This window comes from Numida meleagris, chromosome 3 (genome assembly GCF_002078875.1).
Source record: "Numida meleagris isolate 19003 breed g44 Domestic line chromosome 3, NumMel1.0, whole genome shotgun sequence".
Taxonomy (NCBI): Eukaryota; Metazoa; Chordata; class Aves; order Galliformes; family Numididae; genus Numida; species Numida meleagris.
In genome coordinates this window covers 12,176,291-12,198,169 of record NC_034411.1, presented here as the reverse complement: position 1 = coordinate 12,198,169, position 21,879 = coordinate 12,176,291, and the positions used below count along the sequence as shown (strand labels likewise).

General features: G+C 51.8%; 1 protein-coding gene across 1 annotated transcript in view; it reads right to left on the bottom strand.

The window, feature by feature from the left end:
* The window catches only part of LOC110395321 (inositol-trisphosphate 3-kinase B-like), a 51,320-nt gene that overhangs the window by 4,628 nt on the left and 24,813 nt on the right, over nt 1-21,879 (bottom strand). The window contains exons 3-6 of the mRNA XM_021389515.1: nt 5,366-5,465; nt 5,012-5,225; nt 3,298-3,502; nt 473-574 (exon numbers count right to left, since the gene is read on the bottom strand). Coding sequence (XP_021245190.1) covers nt 473-574; nt 3,298-3,502; nt 5,012-5,225; nt 5,366-5,465 — 621 coding nt within the window. The remainder of the gene's footprint in view (nt 1-472; nt 575-3,297; nt 3,503-5,011; nt 5,226-5,365; nt 5,466-21,879) is intronic.

The following is a 21,879-nucleotide window of genomic DNA, read 5'->3' as shown; positions in this document are numbered from 1 at the left end:
TAGGCTTTACATAGTACAACTTAAAATGGAAGTCCTTTGTCAAACAGGATATTTCACGTAGCCTGTATAAATTGTTTACAGCCAGATCTATTACTCTCTGGACAATGTGGTGCTTGTGCCCAGGGCTTCCAACCACGTGGGGAAGCCCACCCTGCTGGGCAGCAGTCCTGGCCCTGTCACATCTCAGGCCAAAAGCGAGGCTGGGGTCTGCCCTCAGCCCCAGGAATCGGGGGACAGAGCCTCTGCAGTGGGTTTGGGGGCTGAATACTGAGCATTCTCAGTGGCCTTTGACCTGGTTGGTGCCACTGCAGCAAACACGTGCCACCTTCCAGCCTTTTGCTGCCCTCCCCCCACCCTCACGTCAGGATGGGGTTTCTCTTCCCCATCTCTCCTTTTAGAGAGCTTCCCTGAGCTGCAGAGCAGCCACCAGAGGAACCCTCTCCCTGCAGCTCCCGCAGCATCTCCTGCTCACCAGAACGTTGCGGTTCCCCCTAGTGAACTCCCTGAAGGCCTCTGTGACCTGTTCCTTTGTCCGTGTCTTCTTGAAGTCCCGGTTCACAGTGCCATCCTCCTTCTGGAAAGGAAAGCAGAGCTGTGAGCGGGATGGGCAGGGAGGCAGTCGGGGGAGGGGATGAGCGTTTCAGCGGCCACGTGTGTCCCCACGCAGGGTGTGGGCAGTGGAGTGAGGAGACAGAGGCCAAAAAAACATCCCGTAGGAATGATCCGAGGAAGACGAATAAGGATGAAGGAGCAGAGCACAGGCTGGGCAAGGCGAGCCCAGCACCAAGAGCAGAACCCGTGTGCCATTCAGGACCTCCTGCCCTAGCAACTATCCTGCCTGTGGGCCACATATGCTGGGCTCTCACTACCTGGCTTTGGCCGCAGCCACGCGTGCATGAGGACTCGCTGAGCACGCACACGACGCATAGGGGAAGTGGACAGCGCTGCCATACATCCGTCACGTGAATCCTGATGTGGCGGCTCCAACGTCAGCCCACCCTCTCCCAGGGGGATGATAGACATCAGTCTGTAGGAGTGCCACGGCATGAATTCCACACGTAAGGAGCACGACTTTTTCCACAAAGCGTCCCAGAAAGGAGATGGACTTCTAAGTGCTCATAAAAATAATGCAAACTGCATATGGCCTCTCTGATAAGGCAATCTAGGGTTCGCGAAAGCCAAGCAGGCTGCCCGTAACGCTGCTCCCACAGTCTCCTCCCTCCCACGGCTTCCTTGGCCAGCCAGATGCTGCTGCCACAGGGCCGATGACTGGAGTGACATTTCCAGGTGTCTGAGCCCCGTGGGGGCTGGCTTCCACATAGCACAAGTGTGAGGGGGCTGATAAGAGCTATGGCCGCTTTCCCTGCCAGCAAGTCCAGTTGGTGTCGGGAGCACTGGGACGGGGCTGAGTTTGGCCACTGGCCACCGGCACCACTGGCCGAGGGGCTCACAAGTTGCCTGGCTGGGATATGACAGGCACGGGTACTTAAGAGCTGTTATCAGCCCCCACCAATGGCCCCAGAAATGTTTCTGCAGCAGTAGCCGACCATGGCCTTGCTGTGGGAAGCAGTGAACAACTCTCAGGTCACAGTAGGAACTTGAACAATATTTTTTTTTGTGGAGAGTAACTCTCCAGAAAGCTCAAACTGGGTCAAGAGGGATCATCTGTACTTCTTTTAACACATTAACGTTGTTAATAGCTCCTGTTCATAACTCCAGAAAGTTAAGTAAGTGGCACTAACTAAATTTTGCAGAGGAAGATTTCCATTTTGGAGAAGAAGAACCATAACCTCGAGGTCACCTGGGAAGTGGGAACTCAGCTGGCAGAGTCTCCCCATCCCTGTCCCCGTCCTCACTGCCAGCCCTGTACTGCCCATGCTGTAGTCATTCTGCTGCCGCTCCCCTCCTCCTGCTGTGCCCCCTCCAGCCCATGCCCCCAGGACCAGACCTGGTCCCTTCTGCAGGCACCCAGCTGCTGGCTCAGAACATGCCTCCCTCATCAGCATCAGGCCGTAAGTGATGCGTTCACCCCCACTTCTCCCTCAGCAGGAAAGAAAGCAGGGGGAGATTTGTGGTTGAATGTCCGCAGAACAGAGGAGATGCAGCAATGTAGCACGACTCACCTGGCTCCAACACCCACAAATGAGCACAAACTGCTAATGTTTTAGCTTAGGGGAATATAAGCCAGAAGCCAAGGGATTTGAGGAGAATTACAGTAATTAGAACCTTGATCAAATTAGCCAGCCCCCAGCAGTGGTGGCAGGATTACTCCTGGAGGTCAGCACTTTCCAACATTTTAAAATTAAAGGGCTGTCTCACTGCTTGGAAAAAATCCATTGCCAACATCGTGCTGCAGCTCTCTTACAGCTGACTAAAGCAGGGTGCAACTCTCCCCCTTCAGCCCTGGCTTTTATGTCCCTCTACAGCATTTTCTGGCCTGTGTGGGAACAGGATTTGTTGGTTTGGGTTGTTCCTTTTTTTAATTTTTCATTTCAAGTGTTTCATATATGACCTGTTTTTGCTATAAAGTCCAAAAACGTCCCCAAAGCACAGACTGAGAAGCACCACTGGAGGCCAGGGATATATCAAGTTGGCCTATAAATAGGCAGATATTCTTGATTATAGCATGTAAGCAGGGAGAAGAAAGAGCGCACATGAGCCTTGGCTCCAACTGGCCCACTCCCGTTTTATATAGCTGCAGTTTTATAATAAGCACCAGTAATGGGAACTAGGCAAAGGGTAGGCTGGAGCGGCTTGTGGCGTGCTTGCAGATGTCTGCAGCAGAACAGGGATTTTGAGGGCTGGGGATGGTGACAAAGAGCTGCCTGACCCACTGCAGGCCCTGAAGAGAGCTGCTGCAGGGAGCAGCCCAAGCACAGGGCAGGCAGGTGCTCCTTGGGTTGCTGCCTGCTGAGAAACACTGCAAGGGCTGAGCCCCAGAGCAGCTCCTTGGGCGTGAGAGCATGGTCACGTTAGAGATGAATGAAATGAGCTCTGCTGGCCATGAAATGCATCTCCAGAAATATGCATGGTAGCTCAGAGTGAAGGCATTGCCCAGCTGCAGGGAAAACAACAGAGTGGCTGATTTAACAGAATTATGGTTAAAACTGTCACCTTTCATTGATGCCCTGAGCTCAGCTGTGCTTTCAGAAGAGCACAGCCAGGTGCCTGGTCAGCGACCCCGATGTGACGCTGTCCCGCCACCAGCCTGCTCTATGTGTGCATGCTACTGCGGGTGGTTACCAAAAGGCCCTGGCACCTCTTCCCCCTGGCTGTGCACCCGCGGGGCAGCCTCACCTTTATCCCCTCAATCCTGAAGCCCAGCGTGGCAGTGGAGCTGATGGTCTCCCTCCACTGCATGTAGCGGGGCTTGGTGACTGCCCGCAGCACGTTCTCCTCCTCGGTGGGAGCATCGGGGTCCACCTCAATCATCTTCTGGTACATGTCCTTCCTCAGGCTCGGCTTCTTCCGGGCCTTTATCAGCTCTTCCTCCAAGTATGTTCTGTAAGGAGATGGGGAGACATTAGCAGGGCCACAGGGCTATGAACATCTTTACAGATCATCTTAGAAGGTTTATTCCAAACCTTTCTATGATTCTATGATCCAGTTTGCACCTCAGAGCTATAATCCTGCTGTAATTAGCATCCCATCATCAACACCTGATCCTTACCAAGGAACTAAAGCCAGCCTAGCAATGACAAGGGAGGCTATACCTTGCATGCGCCCACAGCGTGGGGCCATCACCCTCAGGACCCCAGGATGCAGCTGGATTTAGGGAAGGAAAGAGGCTGCAGGGGAGTGCACAAAGAGCTTGCTTTTATGCATCCTCCGGAGGAGCAGCTCCGTGTCCCAGAACTCACTGACTGAGATTTTCTTCACTCTGGCAGGCAGGAAACCTTCCTCCAGAAAACAAGACTTCCTTCAGCAGCAATATGCCACTACCTACCTCCTCTTGCAGCTCCCAGGGATGCCTCCGCTGAGACCAGCTGGTGCCCAGACTCTCTGCAAACATCTTGCCAAGACGGGAGAGATGTCCCACCAAAACAACTCAGGAGAGACCCTGTCTGTCCCCTCCTTTCCCCTGTAGCTAAACTTCACCTTCCGCACGCCATGCACAGCTCTGCAGAAGGGCTGAGCCCTCTCCGCAGGCTGCTTGCAATAAAATCTCGGCCAAGGAACATGCAGTTTACAAAATACAAGGGGAGGATGCTGGGCAGCCCACGGAATGAAGTTTGTGTATTTCTGATGTTTCTCTCAGAGGAGGCATATGATCACAGAGTAGCCATCCTCAGGGCAGCAGTCCCTTTGAGAAACACTGCAGATAAAAAGGCTTGAGCTGACATCACCAAACCCATGACTTTGGGGCAGGCAGAATAAAACAGCAGAACAGAGAATCAGTGTTCTCAGAAATGTTGCTTATACTGCTCAGAAAGCTAGATTTCCTTGATCAGAGCAACAGATAACCTTCACGTACAGTTTGGTCCCTGGCATTGCTCCAGGCTTGACCCATAACCAGGCCTTAAGTCTGACAAAGCTTCCTTTGGGGATGACCAGAGACTGGTAGGTCTTCTCCTGGCACAGATGTTGTCTCCTTGTCCACAGTGGGTCCTGTCTTGCCCCCACGGCAGCGCGGTACGTGCAGCCTGCCTTCCTCTCCACGCCCTCCGGTGGGAAGTATTCCTTGCCTCCCCGCTGCCTGACACCCCAGGTCAAGTTTCACATTGAGTGTTTGGGAGGAGAAAAAAAAAAACATTCCTCCCTCCCACAGAAACTATCAACTTATCCAGCAGTGCAAGCATCTCTGCCACACCTGAGCCACCCTGAAGCCAGTAAGGGGGTCTGAACCTGTGTTATCAGGTCCTTCCCAAGCCCACGCTTCCTCACACCCCTCTCCTCATGCTGTTGTGGCTTAGCTTTAGCTGGAGGTGGTACTCTCACCTGTGTGCTTCAGAGGGTTTCACCCTCTGTTTTCAGTATCTCAGAACCCAAGCGGTGCCCCAGAGTCACTCACCTGACCCCCATCTTGCAGTCCATAACGCAGGGGGAGTCAAACTCAGCCAGCAGATCTTCCATCTGGTTGTATCGCTCCCCGTCCTTCATGACATCCCCGTGGTAGGCAGGAACGTAGGGCTTCAGGACATCGTTCATCAGGCGGTCAAGGCAGCGCTGCTCTGATTCACAGTGCTTCTTCAGTATCCTGCCGTTGGCTGCTGCCTTGAAACTACCTGAGGGTGACAAGTGACCGTGTGGCACTAAATCTGGGTGTGGGGTGGCAAGGGGCCTCCCCGAAACAAGAGGGGCAGCCCAACACATCAGAAGCATCTCCATGCCCAAAAGAGCGCCCGGCACTCCCATTGCTCTCTACCTGCATGTCCTGCGAGCTGGATCCAGGGGTACTTCTTCTTGAAGGACATCACAAACGGGGACCAGTGCACCATGTTCTTGATCTTCCGCCATGATTTGCTCTAAGGGAAAAAAAAATTGTGAAGGTGAATGCAATGTTTTAAGCTTTTGCTGTCCATAAAGTCACTCCAGGCAGCATGTGGCTGTCTTGGACAGAGCAGGAGGCACCGGAGCCAGCACAGAATGGAAAGCAAATAGAGAATCTGCTCTTTTCCCATCACCCTGCGCCAAGGCAGAGTCACTGGGCCTCAGCACTACATTCAAAAATCACGAGTAACTTCTGTAAAGTGGGCAGCCTTTCTTCCAGCTGGCTGCTTCTGATGATGACAGCCCAGCCATATGCATCACCTTGTCTTCACTCCCCCATATCCCAACACTGTGAGGACATTTGCCCATCTTCGGGAATGCATTGCTGCAGCAGATCACACAGACGGAGTGGGGAAGGGAGCCCAAGGTTCCTCGAGGGGCAAAAAGCTTCGCTCCAGACCCAGTGGCTAGGAAGAGATGCTCACGTGCACAAAAGCTCACTAAGGCATTTTTTGCTCCCCACTGAAGGACAGCTGCTTTATCAGGTTTGCAACATGCCCATGTCTGACCTGCCGGCTTTGGCTGATCAGTGACCACGTTTTGGAGAAGAATTTCTTCCTGACGTGTTGTGTTCTTTGCCAGATGGATTGCACAAAACTATTTACATTACTTCAGTGAGAGTGTCGTTGGATATATGAAAGCCTCTCTTGAAGGCGTGCTCCTTCCTGGGGAGAGGTTTTCCCTGGATTGTTCTGGGGAACACACTGCTAACAAAAGGCAGCGACAATGGAAGAATGCCTTCTTGTAGAAGAGGAGACAAATAATTTTTATCCTGGCCACAAGGAGCTACTGGGTTCAGCTGGAAGTCCACAGATAAATTATCCTCACTTGCTCCACTCCTAATGCATGTGAGGGAGCCTTCCAGAAAGCCCCAGTAATATCTTCCTTGTGTTTGGAGAGCTGGCCTCCATTCCAGTAACACTTTGCAGACAGGCAGAGAAGAGCCAGCAGCCCCAACTTGTAGCTTGGATATTTGTCTGGAGTGAGCTCACAGAGCAGGAATCTATGCTGGGAACTGCTGACATGTTTAAAAGGATAGGAAGGAGCCAGACAAGGATGTCAGTGTCTGCAGTGTGGAAACTCCACTGAGTTACATGGCACTACACCCCAGCCCTGAGGCAGCAGGGCACTGCACAGAGCAGGTAAGGGGCTAGAAGTGGGGAGCAAAGCCCTTTCCCTGTTCCCAGCCAGGAGGTGAAGCTGGCCCTTCCCCCGGACTGCTGCCAGGGACCGGGAGCATCCCAGCACATGCTTGCACCAGTATGGGAGTGCAGCAGCTTGACATGGAGCTCTGTGCCACAAGGGGTGACACCGGGCATCCCCTGCGCCCAGACCCCTCCGCATAGCAGGTCTGCTTGGCAGCACAGCTTGCTGGCCTTGGCAGGGCAATTCCCTACCTGACATGAGGATGGATGTTTTTATTTCCAAGCACTGTGCCAGAACTGGTGTACTGTAGCTGTTCTTTGTTCTCCTCTTGGCAGAGAGCAGGAGGGAAGCTGGGGGGGGGGGTCCCTCTTTTTGTTTTTAAAATAGTAACATCAAGTCCTGACTGATGTCATGAAAAATGAGGGAGGAAAAACCTCCAAGGGAGTCTGGACCCCAGACAAGCACAACCCACCTTGTCTGAAACAAAGAGAAGGTGTCCTGCTACCCTAGAGCAGCTCTGTAAGGCCCTCAGTCCCAGGAAACCAGCCAAGGCAATGCAACTCCCCAGGCCAAGATTTTGTTTTTTGGGGGGCTACAGCTCTGCAGCTAAAACCTTGATGCACATCAAGACGCAGGCAGAATGAAGCCAAGAGCCCTCCAGAGCAGTGCAACCACTGGTCCCACTTCGCTAGGGCTGCCCAAGCAGAGAAGTGCTTGGCTCACACATGCCTTTGGTTAGACATTTCCAACCCAAGTTTTAGGGCTGTGGCTAAGGACCACGTTTTCGGCAGCATCACACACACACACAGGATCTTGGCTCAAAAGTCAGGCCAAGTACAGAGGGCTGAGAAAGAGATGCTGAAGCCTCACTGACTTGCAGGCTCTGGCAGGGCCGTGGGGCTACGTCTGAAGAAAGCAAAGCTGCAGAAGATGGTTCTGATCTGAACCGAGAGCACTCGGTGAACAGGGGTCTCCCACTGTGCCCGCTCTGTTAGGATGCAAAGGGAGTGCTCAACCATTGACACTGCAGCCATACACATACATCGCCTACAGCTGCTTGTGGCATCCAAACGCCCCGCTCTCCCCAAATTCCAGCCCCCAGCTGCTTCCCCTCCCCAAAAACTCACAAAACTGTGCTGACCAATTGAGCTCTTACAGCAGCTGCATGTAACCTAGACAAGCAGGGGATATGCAGAAAGTGTCTGATGCAGTTTGACACTTCTTATGTAAAACCTTTTTGAACATCAGCACATGCCGATCGATCGGCTGCCACGCTGCAATTTAGTGACTCTGAAAATAAACGTGGTGAGAAGCAGCACCATTCGCGCCCATCGTCTGCCACGTGGAAATGAAGCTGAGCACCTGGCAGAGCCAACTCCTGCCTCTGCCTTCTCCCAGCCCCTCACCATCTCATGTCAGCTGCGGCATGGTGAGCAGGGCCAGAGGAGCTGAGCCCTCCCCGCCAGCACCCACAGCTAGGCAAGGGGAGAGGAGAGGAGTGCTGGGAAAACAATTTTATCTTCTCTGTGTTTAACTTTGCTTATCTGAAGCTTAAGGCAAACGCCAGGCTTTCCCCGTCTGTCAATAGAGCTTTATACGGAAAGAACAACATGGGAGAACTCAGGCCAACCCCGAAGGTCAGAGGATACGTTGTGTTTAATTAGATTAAACAAAAAAAGTGACTGATGAGCTCAGTGCTCGCTGCACATTTTCCCTCTGGCAGATGGCTTTCCTCTCGTGCCTGCTCGGGGAGATGCGCTTTTCTGGCCACTCCCTTCCCCTTCTCAGCACAGGGTTTGGTTGGTGCTATGGGGAGCTGAGGGTGCTTTGCCCTTCCATGCACCGAGCCAGAGAGATGGGCAGAAAACAATTTCAACTGCTGGAATTATCACAGAATCATCAGGATTGGAAAAGACCACTAAGATCATCGTGTCCAAGCACCAACCCACCCCACCATGCCCACTGACCATGTCCCTCAGTGCCACATCTCCACATTCCTTGAACACCTCCAGAGACAGTGACCCCACCACCTCCTGAGCAGCCTCTGCCAGTGCCTCACTGCTCTTTCTAAGAAGAAATTGTTCCTAGTATCCAACCAATTATGACTTCCTATGGTTTGTCAGGACTGAACATTCCTAGAAATAGCTGGAGATGGATCCTTTTTATTAACTACAGCGTGCACCGCTGGAGTCAAGGTCATGCAGCTGGAGCAGGGAAGAGAGGAAGCAGCGTTACATGAACAGTTAGACAAGAATTTCATCCCTTTCTCCCAGGAAGATCCTGCAATAAATGAGGAGCAGAAGACAGGAAAACTGAGAGCAGACAGCAGGGCCTCACTGATCTTTGTTTTCACATCCACCCCTTCCAAAATGGGAACTTGCAGCTGAGCGCCGGCTGCCTCCTCAGAAAGGGGCTTTGGTGAGGCCCGGGGGATGCCTCGCTCCTGAGCTGGGCTGGTGAGCTGCTCCTTGTGTCCACAGCCTTGTGGTTTGACAAGCAGCAACTCAAGCAGCTGAAGAGAGCAGACTTTGCACTGGAGAGGCCTCCTCTGCAATAAATAAATAAGTGGGGGAGCGTTTGCCCACAGAGTTCACTCTGTGTCGGCTTGCTCAGGGCCACATGCACACAGCCAAGGGAAAGGAAGCCATTTCGTTTTCCATGTTTAAAAGAATGAATGTGTTTTCTTTTCGTCTTTTGAAAGTAGTTAAGGTTTCCCTAGTGATGATTGTTTCCCTTCACTGGGAAAAGTTCCATCGGGGAGGCAAGGAGGCCAGCTCTGCTCACTGTGCGGGGCGCTGGAGGCAGAGGGCACAGGGCATGGCAGGCAGGGACCTGTACGCTGCCGGGTGCCTCCTCCGTGCCCCCTGCACGCGGGATCCCTGCCAAAACCACTCATGATGTGCTCCAGGTCGCGAACACGGAGCTCAGGCTGTGCTCTGCTGCTGGGCAGCCTTTTGGGAGGGGAGCCCAGCCAGCCCCATGTCTTATGCAGTCTTCTTCCGATGCAAACCGCCCACATCCACACCAATGTGGCCAAAGTTGCTGCCTTCTCTGCCATCTGCGAGAGATTAGCACGAGTGACAGAGGAGCCTTGGCCAGTACGCAGGGAAGCCAGGAACATCTGCTGGGATCATCGAAAATTATTCCAGCCTATTGGAAAAAACAGGAGCTCGTTGCAGGCTCCCCCTTCCTGCTTATGATTCTGGAGAGGAGAAAGCCCAGATGGGTGTCCGTGGTGCTTGGACGCGGCCTTCCCTCTGACAATAGGAGGAAGCTCCGTAGCTGTGGGACCGGCAGCAGCACCCGACGTGCGGGGACGGCCGCAGCCTCCCCCTGCTCACTCGCAGTGCACAGTGATGCATGGGCACGCGCCGGGGGCTGAGCAGAGGCAGTGCCAAAGCATCGGGTGGGAGAAAGGCAGAAGTGGCACTGGAGCTGCGGTTGTCTCTGCGAGTGTTCCTTCCCAATTAGCAGCCTCCCCTTCAATCAAGGCAAAATCTTCCTAGCACGGATCAGTCGCAACTGGCTTTCCAGTAAAGCTGGATGAATTATTAATTGTACGCATTAGTCCAGCCTACTTTCCTGCGCGGGAACTGATCCAGGTCTCTGGAAATGTCTTTGTTACTCATTGGGTACATAGAAGTTACATTTGTTAAGCCATTTTCGGCTTAGAGAATTCAAGGGAAACAGAAACAGTTGTTCACTTCTGGTGGACTGCTAGAAAAGTCCCTTGCTGCTGCTTCTCCAGCAAGCAGATCACTTTTAAAAGGCAGCCAGTGATCAAAATGCTCACCAGCAGCACAAAGCAGGCCCACGGCCGGGCAGCGGGTCGAGCGTCCGGCTGAGAGAGCAGCATGGCACAAGTCAGGGAACCCTCCCTGGGTGCCAGCTGCCAAACACGCTCTCCTACAATTTGAAGGCAAGTTTTCAGGGATTTACACCATGACACTGCATTCCCAGTCTGCTTAGAGGAATTTGGGACTGAAGCACCAAACACAGAGCAGCATCCATATGCAGAACAAAGGCGCTTCTAATACTTGTGCTTTTTTAGTCCAGTTTATTCTTATCTGCTTCTGAATGTGACCCAGAACAGCCTGGGATGAAACCAGCCTGCTCCTTGACATGTGCTGTGAAGTGAGCTGGGATGCCCAAAGCAACACCAAAAATAAAGGGTGGTTTGGAGAGATTTCCCCCAGCTTAAGAGCCTCACCAGCACATGGTAAGGCATGAAGACTGATCCCCCTTCTCTTCAGCCTCCCTTATGAACAAGCAGGGCAGCCTCAGACTTCTAGTGCCATGGTGGCCGCCAGAGCTATCCACATGGGGATCAGCACTGAGGGCATCAATATAGATGCTATAAATACAAAGCTCTGGGAGCATACTGTCCACAAGCACAGGTGACGGACAAGCAAGATTCTGCAAAACCAATGCTCCGTGATGAAACATTAACGATGCAGTCTGCAGGAGAGGCTGGATGCCAGAGGCCCAGCTTTTAGATGTGAGCTTTTCTGTTGTAGAAACTCCCAGAAAAACATTGCCACAGCTGCTCCCTTGCTCTGCTTGCTCATGGAGCTCACTTGCTGCTCTGACCCTGCGTGGCCATGACCGAATGCCACATTACAGAATATGCGAGTGGGAAATGCACCCTTCTGCCATGAAAAAGTGCAATGCTCTGAGAGCAGCCTATGTGCTGGAGGCTGCAGGAGGGGGACATGGAAGGGAAAAAGTCACGGTGAGGGCTATGTTAATTTGCTTAGAATAAATATGTTTTTTAAAATTAGTCATAAGCCCTAACCACGCCTGCATTTACTGGGTACACAGAGCGTAAAAAGCTGGTTTAAAAGAGCAGTTACAAGTTTCATAAACATAACAAAACCATAAAGCTGAATGTTCAACAGGAATGACCTTTTAATTTGCCTTTAAATCAGTTTAGCACTTTCATTTGTGCTTGGAGCCCCTTGTGTTTGGATAGCACTTTGACGGAGCAAAGTGCTCTGTAGACTTTATTGGCTCTCATGTCAGAGAAGCTGGTGCTGCGCGGCTGGAGGAGCCCCTGCTGACACAGCAGTGCTGGGAGCACCAGCCTGCCTCAGCCACAGCTCCATGGCTTTCCAGCCCAGCCACGTGCCAACATACAGGGCTGGCGCAGGGGGAGAAAAAGAAGATTTCAGTGGTAAAGTCCTAAAATAATGAAGAAGAACCATGCTGATCCTCAAACAGCACCATGCTCAGGACTACGTGCCACCCTGTAGGGCTGAGGCTGGCACAGGCACGTGGAAGGAGTGCTGGGATGAGGGACAGAGAGTCTCAGAGCAGCTGGACTTAATGGTGCTTATGGGTCCCTTCCAGTTTGGGATGTCCTATGATTCTAAATGAGTAGAAGACTGCCTCCCGCACACTGTCATCCACGTCCTGGGGTGTGGGAAGAGAGGGTCCGAGCAGCACAGCGGTGCTGGCACCATGCTGGCTGCACGCAGCACACCCAGGGGTGGCCCGGCCAATTCAGATTCCTCATTTAAAGAGTGAGATCTGAAAATACACATTTGTCTTTTTCTTTTTCTTTTTCTTTTTTTTTTTAAGCGAAGTAGTTTCTAAAATAAACACTTCTCTTGAAAGAGGCTGTATTTGAGGTGAGCAGCAGAAGCCAGGCACACGGCATGGCGTGGTGTTTTAAGCACATAACTCCAGCACCAGCCTCTGAGCACCGGTTTAGCAAAAAGGAGCTTCCCTCCAATAAGCTGTGACATCCTTTCAAGAAGCAGAAATCATGGGTTTCGCGTTAAAATCCAAATAGTCTTTCCCAGAACAGCCCTATCAAATTGAAGAAAAGGCTCGAGCCATTTTCTGGTCCAAATAAGGACAAGAAAGTGAAGGGTAGGAGGCTGTTATATCTAGCCATATAATCACAAAGGCGCTGGCGGATGCGATACAATGAACCCATTATAAACGTGGGTGGAACAAAGATAGAGTTTAGCTCATTGTGTCTTAGCATTTCTAAATATATTTTCTCTTGGGGGAAGAGTGAGCGAGAAGAGAAACGAATGTAGGGAAGGTGCCTGGTTCTCCATACGACCGGCGCTCTGCAAGCCCATATCTGCGAGGCTGACACTGTGGGCAGCAGCAAATCCTCCTGCTGAAGGAGACTATGTTTAGCTCTGAGGGTGAAGGAAGCAGAAGAGGAGGTAGAAAAATTTAGTCATCTTCTTCCCTCAGACACTTTGTTGTTTGTTTACTTCAGCAGCACTTGAAGGACTTAGTCACTAGATCTCCGACAAGCTATTTTTAGTTTTTTTTGAAAGACAAGAAGACAAAAAGGAAACTCCTCTCCACGTAAGTGGGGTGATTTGGAGACAGCAAGCAGCTAATGGCCAGGACTTCACCCTGCAGGGCTGCTGGAGAAGTCCAGGAGAGGGTCTGTTGAGTGCAGAAGCCCGCTAGCATCTCCATTCAACAGCAACGAGAAACAAAAACGCTGAGTGCAATCAATAGCTGAGCATCCCCAGTGCCTCAAAGGGCCCATGCCCAACGCCTGCACCTGATTCCCATCCTCCTGCCCCCACAGAGAGCAAGCCTGCCGGCATGGTGGCAACCTGGTGCACTTTCCATTCGGCTCAGGAAGCGTTTTTTGGAGGTCTCAGCAGGCACCCACAGAGCTCACAGCTTCCGGTTGCTTTCAGTAGAGCTTGCAAGTAAAGCTTAAGCTTTACTACAAAGCAACATAAATAGGTCCTTGTTCTTCACTGACATTTGGTGCCATACAGCAAAACTACACATTGTTAACCTACAAATGGGAAATGCTGCAGCAGTGTTGAAGAAATTCAGCGTTTTTCCTGTACTGATAGAAGCGCAATGGCCAAGTGCCAGATGCTTCTGCCCCTTCTTTGAAGACTGAAGGAATTCCTTGCAGAGCTCCTGAATTCCCGCTGTGTTAGCGGGCTCCAGTGACACGAGCAAGCCCTGGTATTTCCTTGTTCTCCCTCGCCGCCCTGCGAAGGGCCGGGGGGATGCTGAGCACTGCGTCCCATCGCAGCACCAGACAGACAGCCCCGCGTGCCTATGGCCGAGCTGAGCGCGGGTGGAGGTTGCCAAGGCAGCTGGTGACGCACAGCTGGGCCCCGCTTCTACATTTTTCCATTACACGGTGTTGAAGCTTGCAGAACAGGAGGTGGCTTTCTTGAGCAAGCTATCGAGAGATCAGCAAGACGCGGCAGGATCCTGCAGGGCGTGCTGCGCGCTGGTTGCACTGCGTTTGAATGAAGAAGCACGGGACGGAGCCAGAAGCGTGCCTGGTGCACAGTAAGAGCGTGTGTGAGGCTCAGATCTGGCTGCACTGCTGCGCTTCTCAGAGCGTTCTGAAACAGAGCACGGTGTGGGCGTGGGACGAGGCACATCCAGATCACAGCTCCGACCGACGGCCGCCACACATCCCGCCACACATCGGTGGCCCTGGGGTCAGGTCTCCCCAGGAGATGTTTGTTGCCCAACTAATTGCAGACTTCCCCCGGCTGCTCTGCCATCCCCAGGGCTCAGTTATGCAGGGGCTCATCCACCACCCGCTGGCCAGAGCTGTAAGCCACCAGGCACAACAATTCACAGACCACACTGCCTCAGAGGCGGGCGGAGGGGAGGGGGGCTATCAAGCCAGATGTTGGACGTACCTGCTGGGTACAATTCTAACATCTTGGGGATGCTCTCTAGCAGCCTCACTAACTGTCCGATGTTTTTGTGATTTCATGGTGGCACTAAAATTAGGATGAGCATTTTAGAGTTAGCGTTTCCTCTTCCGTTCAGCCACTGCTGCTGTGTTAGCAAACCTGTTTGTGCATCCCCCGTGTGCAAAACCAAAAATCTCAGCCTCTTGTCCCTGTGCGGTGTCTCGTGCCCCACAGGCTGATCCCTGCGTCCCTGCTGGATACTGAGAGGCGGCTGCCGTGGCCAGCAGCCCCGGCACGCAGCAGCATGCTGGCTGCAGCACAGCCATCCTTTCATTGGAGTCAGGGACCAGTGGAGAATTAAAGCATTCGTTCAGTGGTATTGAATTAAGAGGCTTAAGCAGCCTTCCCTTCCTGGAGGAAAATAGAAAAGGGGAAAAAAAAAAAAAAAAAAAAAACCTCCACAGGCATTTCCAAGCCTGTGGTCAGTCCTGTTGGTGGTTAGAAATGGAAAGAAGGTATGGAAAGGTGATTTCAGCTATGGGGTGACTGCTAAAAGCTCCCCATACCTCCTCTGGAGATTTCCTAAGTGAAAAGGCTGTCCAGCTCTCTGCAGAAGAGTGCTGAGACCTTCACAGCCACAGACCGAGTGATATCGAGATCAGTCAGAGATCACAAGTTACCCACTGATGCTTCAGCTTGGAGCTAGACACCTTTTGGAGACTTTGCCTCCACTGCCCAGTTGGCTAGCACTGCTTGGGGCCACTGCTCAGCAAGCGAAGGAGAAGATCCCACATTGTTAATGCAAACAAAGCCACAACTATGTGCAGTAATGTAGGGCTGCCAGAGCTGGGGCCTCTCGGGGAATGCAATGCCCAAGGTTCCACAGCCTTAGGAGAAAGGAGATGAGATCTGCAGAAAATAAGTTGTGCTGCTTTGCAAACATACTGTCCCTGTCACGTGAAATGGAAAGCTAACCACAGCAGTGTTTGCATTTTTTTGCATGGGACCATTTGAGATTCACTGTTCCTTCACCTGCACAAACATCAAGATGCTCTGCATTAAAAGCACATCAGGAAGAGGAAGTGGCATTCCGATGTGACTGAATTACTGAAAAGGCTCCATTTGCTCCTCTTCCAGGAGGCAAAGCTCTCCCAGCTGTTGCCACCACAAGCCATTGGAGTCCCAGTGACAGCACCATCAGTGGAGGAGGTTCACACACCCATTGGCACTGCACAGCTGGGACATAGAGCAGCACATTCATAGAACCATTTGAGTTGGAAGGGACCCTTAAAGGCCATCTAGTGCAACACCCCTGCAATGAACACGGACACCTATAGCTCAGTCAGGTGCTCAGATCCTGGTCCAGCCTGATGCTCAGTGTCTCCAGAGATGGAACATCCACCACATCTCCGGGCAACCTGTTCCAGTGCTTCTCTACCCTTACAGTAAAAAAAAACCTTCTTCCTTATGTCCAGTGTAAATCTCCCCTCTTTTAGTTTGAAACATTTTCCCCTTGTCCTATCACAACAGATCCTGCTAAAGAGTCTGTCCTCTTCTTTCTTATCATCCCCCTTTAGATACTGAAAGGCTGCTACCAGGTCTTGCCGGGGCCTTCTCTTCTCCAGGCTGAACATCTCAGAGCTCTGCATGAGAGCTATGCAAATACTGTGGCTAAATCCTTCCCGTTCTCAATCCCAAACATAACTGTGCATGCAAAAACCATGTGGCTCCTGAACACCCCGCTAGCTACTGCCTGGCTGGTGGCCACAATTCAATCACCTCCACGGGACAGAAGAGAAGGGACCCCCAGCACCCAACACAGCCAGCTGAAGCTGGAGCTCGCAAGGGCAAATTTAGAAACCCCACAAGAGCTGAAGCTGGATTTTCAAATGCAGACATGACTGCCCAGAAGTGGTATGGCTGATGCACCCATAGAACCATAAATCTCCAAATAAAAGTATATCACTTCTGCCAGTGAATGCCTATGGGACAAGGAGCACAGTGCAGTCCCTCTCACCAGGTTTTGACATGGGCATAAGCATGGAAGGCGTTCTGCTTTATTCAGCTTATAAACAAGAGCAAGCATTTTAGTAGTAACAGCCAGTCATTCTGGAGTGGAAAAGTTTATGTGCTGGAAACAGTGTCTCGCTAATGAACCAAGGTATTTCTAACAGCCAGCCTGTTAGAGGTACTAACAAAAGACGTGTTGAGGAGGTGATTATTTGTGACACTGTCTGACACCAGCAAAGTAATCACAAGGCAGTGACTGGCACGGCCTGGAGAACAGCTAGATTTGGAAACAGTGGGGGAATTCTGGTTTCCTGCAGAGAAATGTTGTTAAAAAGGGGTCATCTAAAGCATCTGGAAAGTGGCAGCGATGGCGAGCAGCCAACAGTCTCATTTGGAAGATGCTGGTCCCATTAAAGCATTGTTAATTTGAGTCCAGGCAGCTTCAAAGGCAAGGAGCAGAAGCACTCACAGGAGTGGGGATCTGGACAAAATCAGCAGGGAAGCTGCAGCAGTGCTCTAACTGCACTGCAACAAGAGCTGGGGCTGGGGATTAGCAGCAGCTTCACCGCAGCACGGGCTCTCCTGCTCCAGCAGAAGTCTTTAAATGCTGGGGGACAGGTAATGCATACGTGGGGCATGCTCTTCTGCCTCCTGCCATCAGCAGAGGACGATATAAAACGTTATCTTGTCTGAGTGGCTGGTCTCAAGAGCTGGATTTAGTGAGTAAGACCTGGGTCCAGTCGAGCGTTTCACTGGAATATATATATTAAACAAATGTTCTTCAGTCAAACCTCCCTCTTGTACAGCGGTGCCGTGGGGAAGCGCGCTGCTGCAGCCGGGATCAGGAGAGCAGCCCACACATTTGAAAGCATGGGATACCTTTGTCCCTTTGCAGAGCCTGTTTAAATGACTCTAACAGGACCTGCAATATATGCCTACAGCTTTCAAAGCACAGAGGTGCAATGCCTGACAAAAATTTAACTTTGCAGCAGTTTAGATCCATTTAAATGAAAGGAATTTTGTGCCTTTTCAGCCCTGCAAGAGAACACCCCATGCCAGCTGAGCATCCCCTACTCCGTGCAACGGTGGCTGAAGACATTTCCCTTCCCAACCTGCTGCTATCCCACACACACACAGCTTCTCCTGCTCATTCCCTGACGGACATTGAAGCGACACCGGGGACTTGCCCACTCTATCTTTAGCAGCCGGGAGAGCTAAGAAATAGCTGCATGCTCAGCAGGAGCCCCACGGCCCAGGGCACCCCGCACCGCCGGGCGCGATGCCGGCAGCATGCCCAGCACCAGCCCTGCCTCTGCTCCACCAGCAGCCAGAGCCCGCCGTGCTATCACTCTGGCACACTCCTTCCCTCCTTGGCAAGACAGGCCGGAGCTAAACTTTTCCAGTGAGACGGGTAAACAAAGATTTTGCTTCTTCCCCCATGAGAAAATTTAGCCCAAGAAGTCACATGAATGCAGCTGCATCCAGCATGTACATTCAAACTGGCCCAAGCTGCTGGCAGGGTATGGATATACAAAACCTGAGTCAGGACAAAGCTCTGCCTGGGAAATGCACTTCCATCCATGCGTGGAAGTGCACCAGAAGGAGCCCAGTCTCTGCAGTCTGCCCGAGGACCAAGGCTGGAAAGTCACCCTGCAAAGTATGTGTGCTCTGGAGTATGAACAAATCATGAGCAGTTTGCCTTGGAGGCAGAAAGGGATTTACTGATGGTCATTTTCTGCTATTAAAGCAATAAATCAATTCATCAGTCAGCCAAAAACCAGAGCAAAGAATGTGAACTTAGGGAAAACAGGAAAACAGAAAAGTGTTATTAGACCAAAGTATTTTCCAATGATGTTTAGAGGCAGTTCTGAGCCCAGCACCACAAAACCTGCTACCTCTGAAGCAATGCCAGGCTCCCCCTGCAGCTATTTTGCTTTCTCTGGGCTTGCCCACCCTGCACAGAGCTTTGTAGGCTCCAGAACACTGGGAAATTCATCCAAAGGACTTGAAGGAGGAGGCACGTGCATGTCCTTTCCCCTTTCCAGGGAGGAAGGCAAGACAACAGCACAATGTGCTGACTCAGCTGTCTGCTTGGCTGAGCCCAGCTGCCCTGAGCCTGCATTTCGTCTGCCGAAAAACAATTTCCACCGATGCCCTTATTACTGCATCCCCACTCGTGCTCCTTTGCTTACCTCTCTTCCTCTTCGCTGAGCTTTTCTGGATGTTTTCCAGTGGAGGACATCATCCCAGTAACTTTGGACATTTGGGAAAAAGCAAAGCAAAGCTCGGACCACCAGTCCACTCCTGCTTTCTGAACTCAAGGCCCCGCCACGATGTATCCTTACAATGCGTTTGTGCTGCAGTATGCTGGAAATCAAAAGCTGTGGTGACGACCCAGCAGAGGGGAAAGGAGCAATCAGCCCTGGTGACTCCTCCAGTCACTGAAGTAGCACTGTTTGTTGATGTAACCGGGACTGACTCAGTGGGAACAAGCCCCCTGGGGAAAGGTCCTTCTGAAGAATTTGTTCCTATTATTTACTCTGCAGCTTAATCAGGCATCTCCACAGACAAATCAGCAAGTACCTCCCCTCCCTGCTTACTGAAAATGAGGTCATTGGCCCTGATTCATTTACAAAGAGCTCCCCAGGAGCTCAAGAAAGTGAGCTCTCATCTTTTGCATCCTGGGACTGTCATCACCTAAAGCACATATTTTAAGTGCCTGAGCCTGAAAAAGCGAATTCTGTCTTTTTTCTTTTTTTCTCCAGGACACGCTTGCTTTTCCCAGGACACGCTTACTCCAGCTGCAGATGACAAACTGAGAGAGATGAGAACACGCATGTGTTGCTACATCTGCATGGGAAGTCAGGTGGTAATGAACTGCGTATCCACACCACATTCATCGTCGAGATTTACTATCAGGCACAAAGCTCTGACAAGGAAATATCAAGATTTGGCTTTGTTCTCCCAGCCTGATGCAAAGCTTTCCTTGAACTTTAAGCTTCTGTCTTCACTGTTGAGCAGTAACATCTGCTACTTTCACGGGATCCAGAAGAAACTTCGCAAGAGCAATCCAGCAGCCAGCCCTTTAGCACAACATCTCTAAACTGCAGGGCAACCATATTAAATCACGCTCCCTTTCAACACACACGCACACAGAGCAGAAGAACAGGAAAGGCAGAGGCTCTGACACCTAAAGAGCTCTGGTTTGAGATAGTGTTTCTTGTGAGTGCCATTTGTTCAAAAGTAAAATCCTTACCCTGCATCAAATAAACTCAACCATGACTTTTTAAGAAGTAACACAAACCCACTCACCCTCCAATCAGTCTCTAGCGAGATACATGTCCCTGGCTCACTTGGACACCCCGTTCCCCTGTCCCCATCAGCCCCATGCTCCCTGGGGGGGTACCGGAGCAGAACTGCAGTCCCTGGGCTCCAGCAACAAGGGATGCTTTCACGGAAAGCAATTCAGCTGACAGCTGAGCTACGGGCAGACAAATTGGTGGGAGAAGAACACTGCAGCTACCCAGAGAAGCTGCTCCTGAATGCCGCTCTCACCTGGCAGGTTTCCCATGTTGCGCAGCTTCCTTGAGTTTTGCCTTAGATTTTTGATAAGACACTGACACAAGGAGTTTATGTACAAAGGAACCGTGGTATGCAAGAGCAGCGCCTACATGAGCACTAACGCCTTTGGAGCAGGCATGCAAGCGCTTTTATCCACAGCTTATTGCACACAGCAGCTTCGTAAGCTGCAATCCCAGTTTGCGTGGCAGCTGCTGATCCCTGCCTCCTCCCTCTGCCCCCATTTTGCTTCAGCAGAGCATCTACATGCAGGAATCCTGCAGGAATCCATCAGAGCTGAGATAGCTGCCATGGCCAGCAAAGAAACCAAGGGCTGAGGGGAGGGGAAGAGACAACAGGCCCACACATCACTCAAACGCAGGTTTGAGATCTCTGCTTCTGGGTTGTGCCCCACGAGGAACTGCAGAGGTGCTGGAAAAGCAGCGCAGCCTGGCAAGCCTCCTCCCTACTTGCTCACAACGACCAGTCCCCTTCAGACAGAGGCAATGTGCTGGCACCCCGTTTCCCCTGCTGTGCAGGTGAAGGAGAGCTGCTTTACATACACGGCACCTGTGCCCAGACCAGCAGGCAGAGCAGTTGCTCTCTTCAGCCTTCCACCAGTAAATCCCGTATTTCATGCCCTATCCACGCACACTTGGTCCTCCTGTTTTTCTGAGAAGTGTCGCAAGCGCTCATCTCTTTTTCTTTCGCTTCTAAAGAAACGCCTGCGCCCAGCATTTGCCAACCCCAGTGGCATGGGTTGTGCCTTTCTCCATCCCTGTTACCACCTGTGGGCAGTCGCTGGCACCATTGAGGGCTGGTGCCCTTGGTACTGGAGCCTGAGCTCTGCCACTGCCAGAGCAGGGGGTGGACAGGATGACCACGGTCCTTTGCAGCCACACCAGCTTGCAAATCACAGCAACGTGTTTCCAGAGCACTCCAGAGCAAAGAGCAGGGGGTGAGGGGTGAGGGGAAGAGGCTAGTGCTGGTGAGGACGTGCGGGGAGGAAGGCAGAGCAGCCCTTTGCTATTAGAGCCAAGCGCACCTCCTGCTAAGTGAGTGCCCTCAAACAGTGTACCAAGCTCCTTCCCTACCTGCTTAACTCCAAAGAACCCTGCCTGGCAAAACATTTCCATATAACACTTGGTTCAGTGAATCCCAGGTATTGTTAAAAACAAAAATATCCTGCAGGTCAACGGGAAAACCTAAACTGAGGAGTGGTGGGGTGAGAGGACACACTTTGGAGGATGCAAGTGCATTAGGCAAAGGGAAAACCAATGCAGAAGTCTAATGGCAGACCACAGAGGCATCACAGCTCATGTTCAGAGGCTGCCTAAGTATACTCTTTTATGACAGATAGCCTTTTTATTGTGTGAATCAGTGAAATCAAGTAACTTTGCCCCTCTGTTCACAAGAGCACTCTCTGCATCTCCATCTAGCCAGCAATTCACAATTTCCCACAGCAAAATTCTCTGTGCTGTGAGAACAAGCACCTCAAGCCCCCCTGCTTTCCCTCTGAGAGCGCAGGTCCCCAGCACCCCTGAAAGCAGATCTCTGCCCTCCCACGTCACCTTGCTCCACAGCACTGGGGCATTCCATGCCCCCCTGCTTCTCCCACTTCTATCACAGAGCACCCGCAGTGTCCCAGCCCTGCCGGCACCTCTTGCTCCTCCCGGTCCGTCCCCACATCCCTACCTGAGACAGGAGATCCCACAGCAGCTGCAGCAGCCCATTGTCGCTGGCTCGTCCGGGGCCCCCCTGCATTGCAATCCTGCCCTCCAGCAGCTCCAGGAGACGCGGTGCCCAAAAGCTAGGCGCTCTCCTGCCTCATGGTGCGCTCACCCAGCTCTGCGAACAGCTCTACGCTGTGCCCCAGAGGCTTTATAATTCTCAGGTGGCAATTCCTTAAGCTATAGGCAGTTTTCCCAGAGGTTTCCCGGATCTTCTGAGCAAGGCTATTTGCCATGAATCAAACAGACTGCTTAGTCACCTCTGTTTGTCCAGCCAGAGCCAAGTCAGA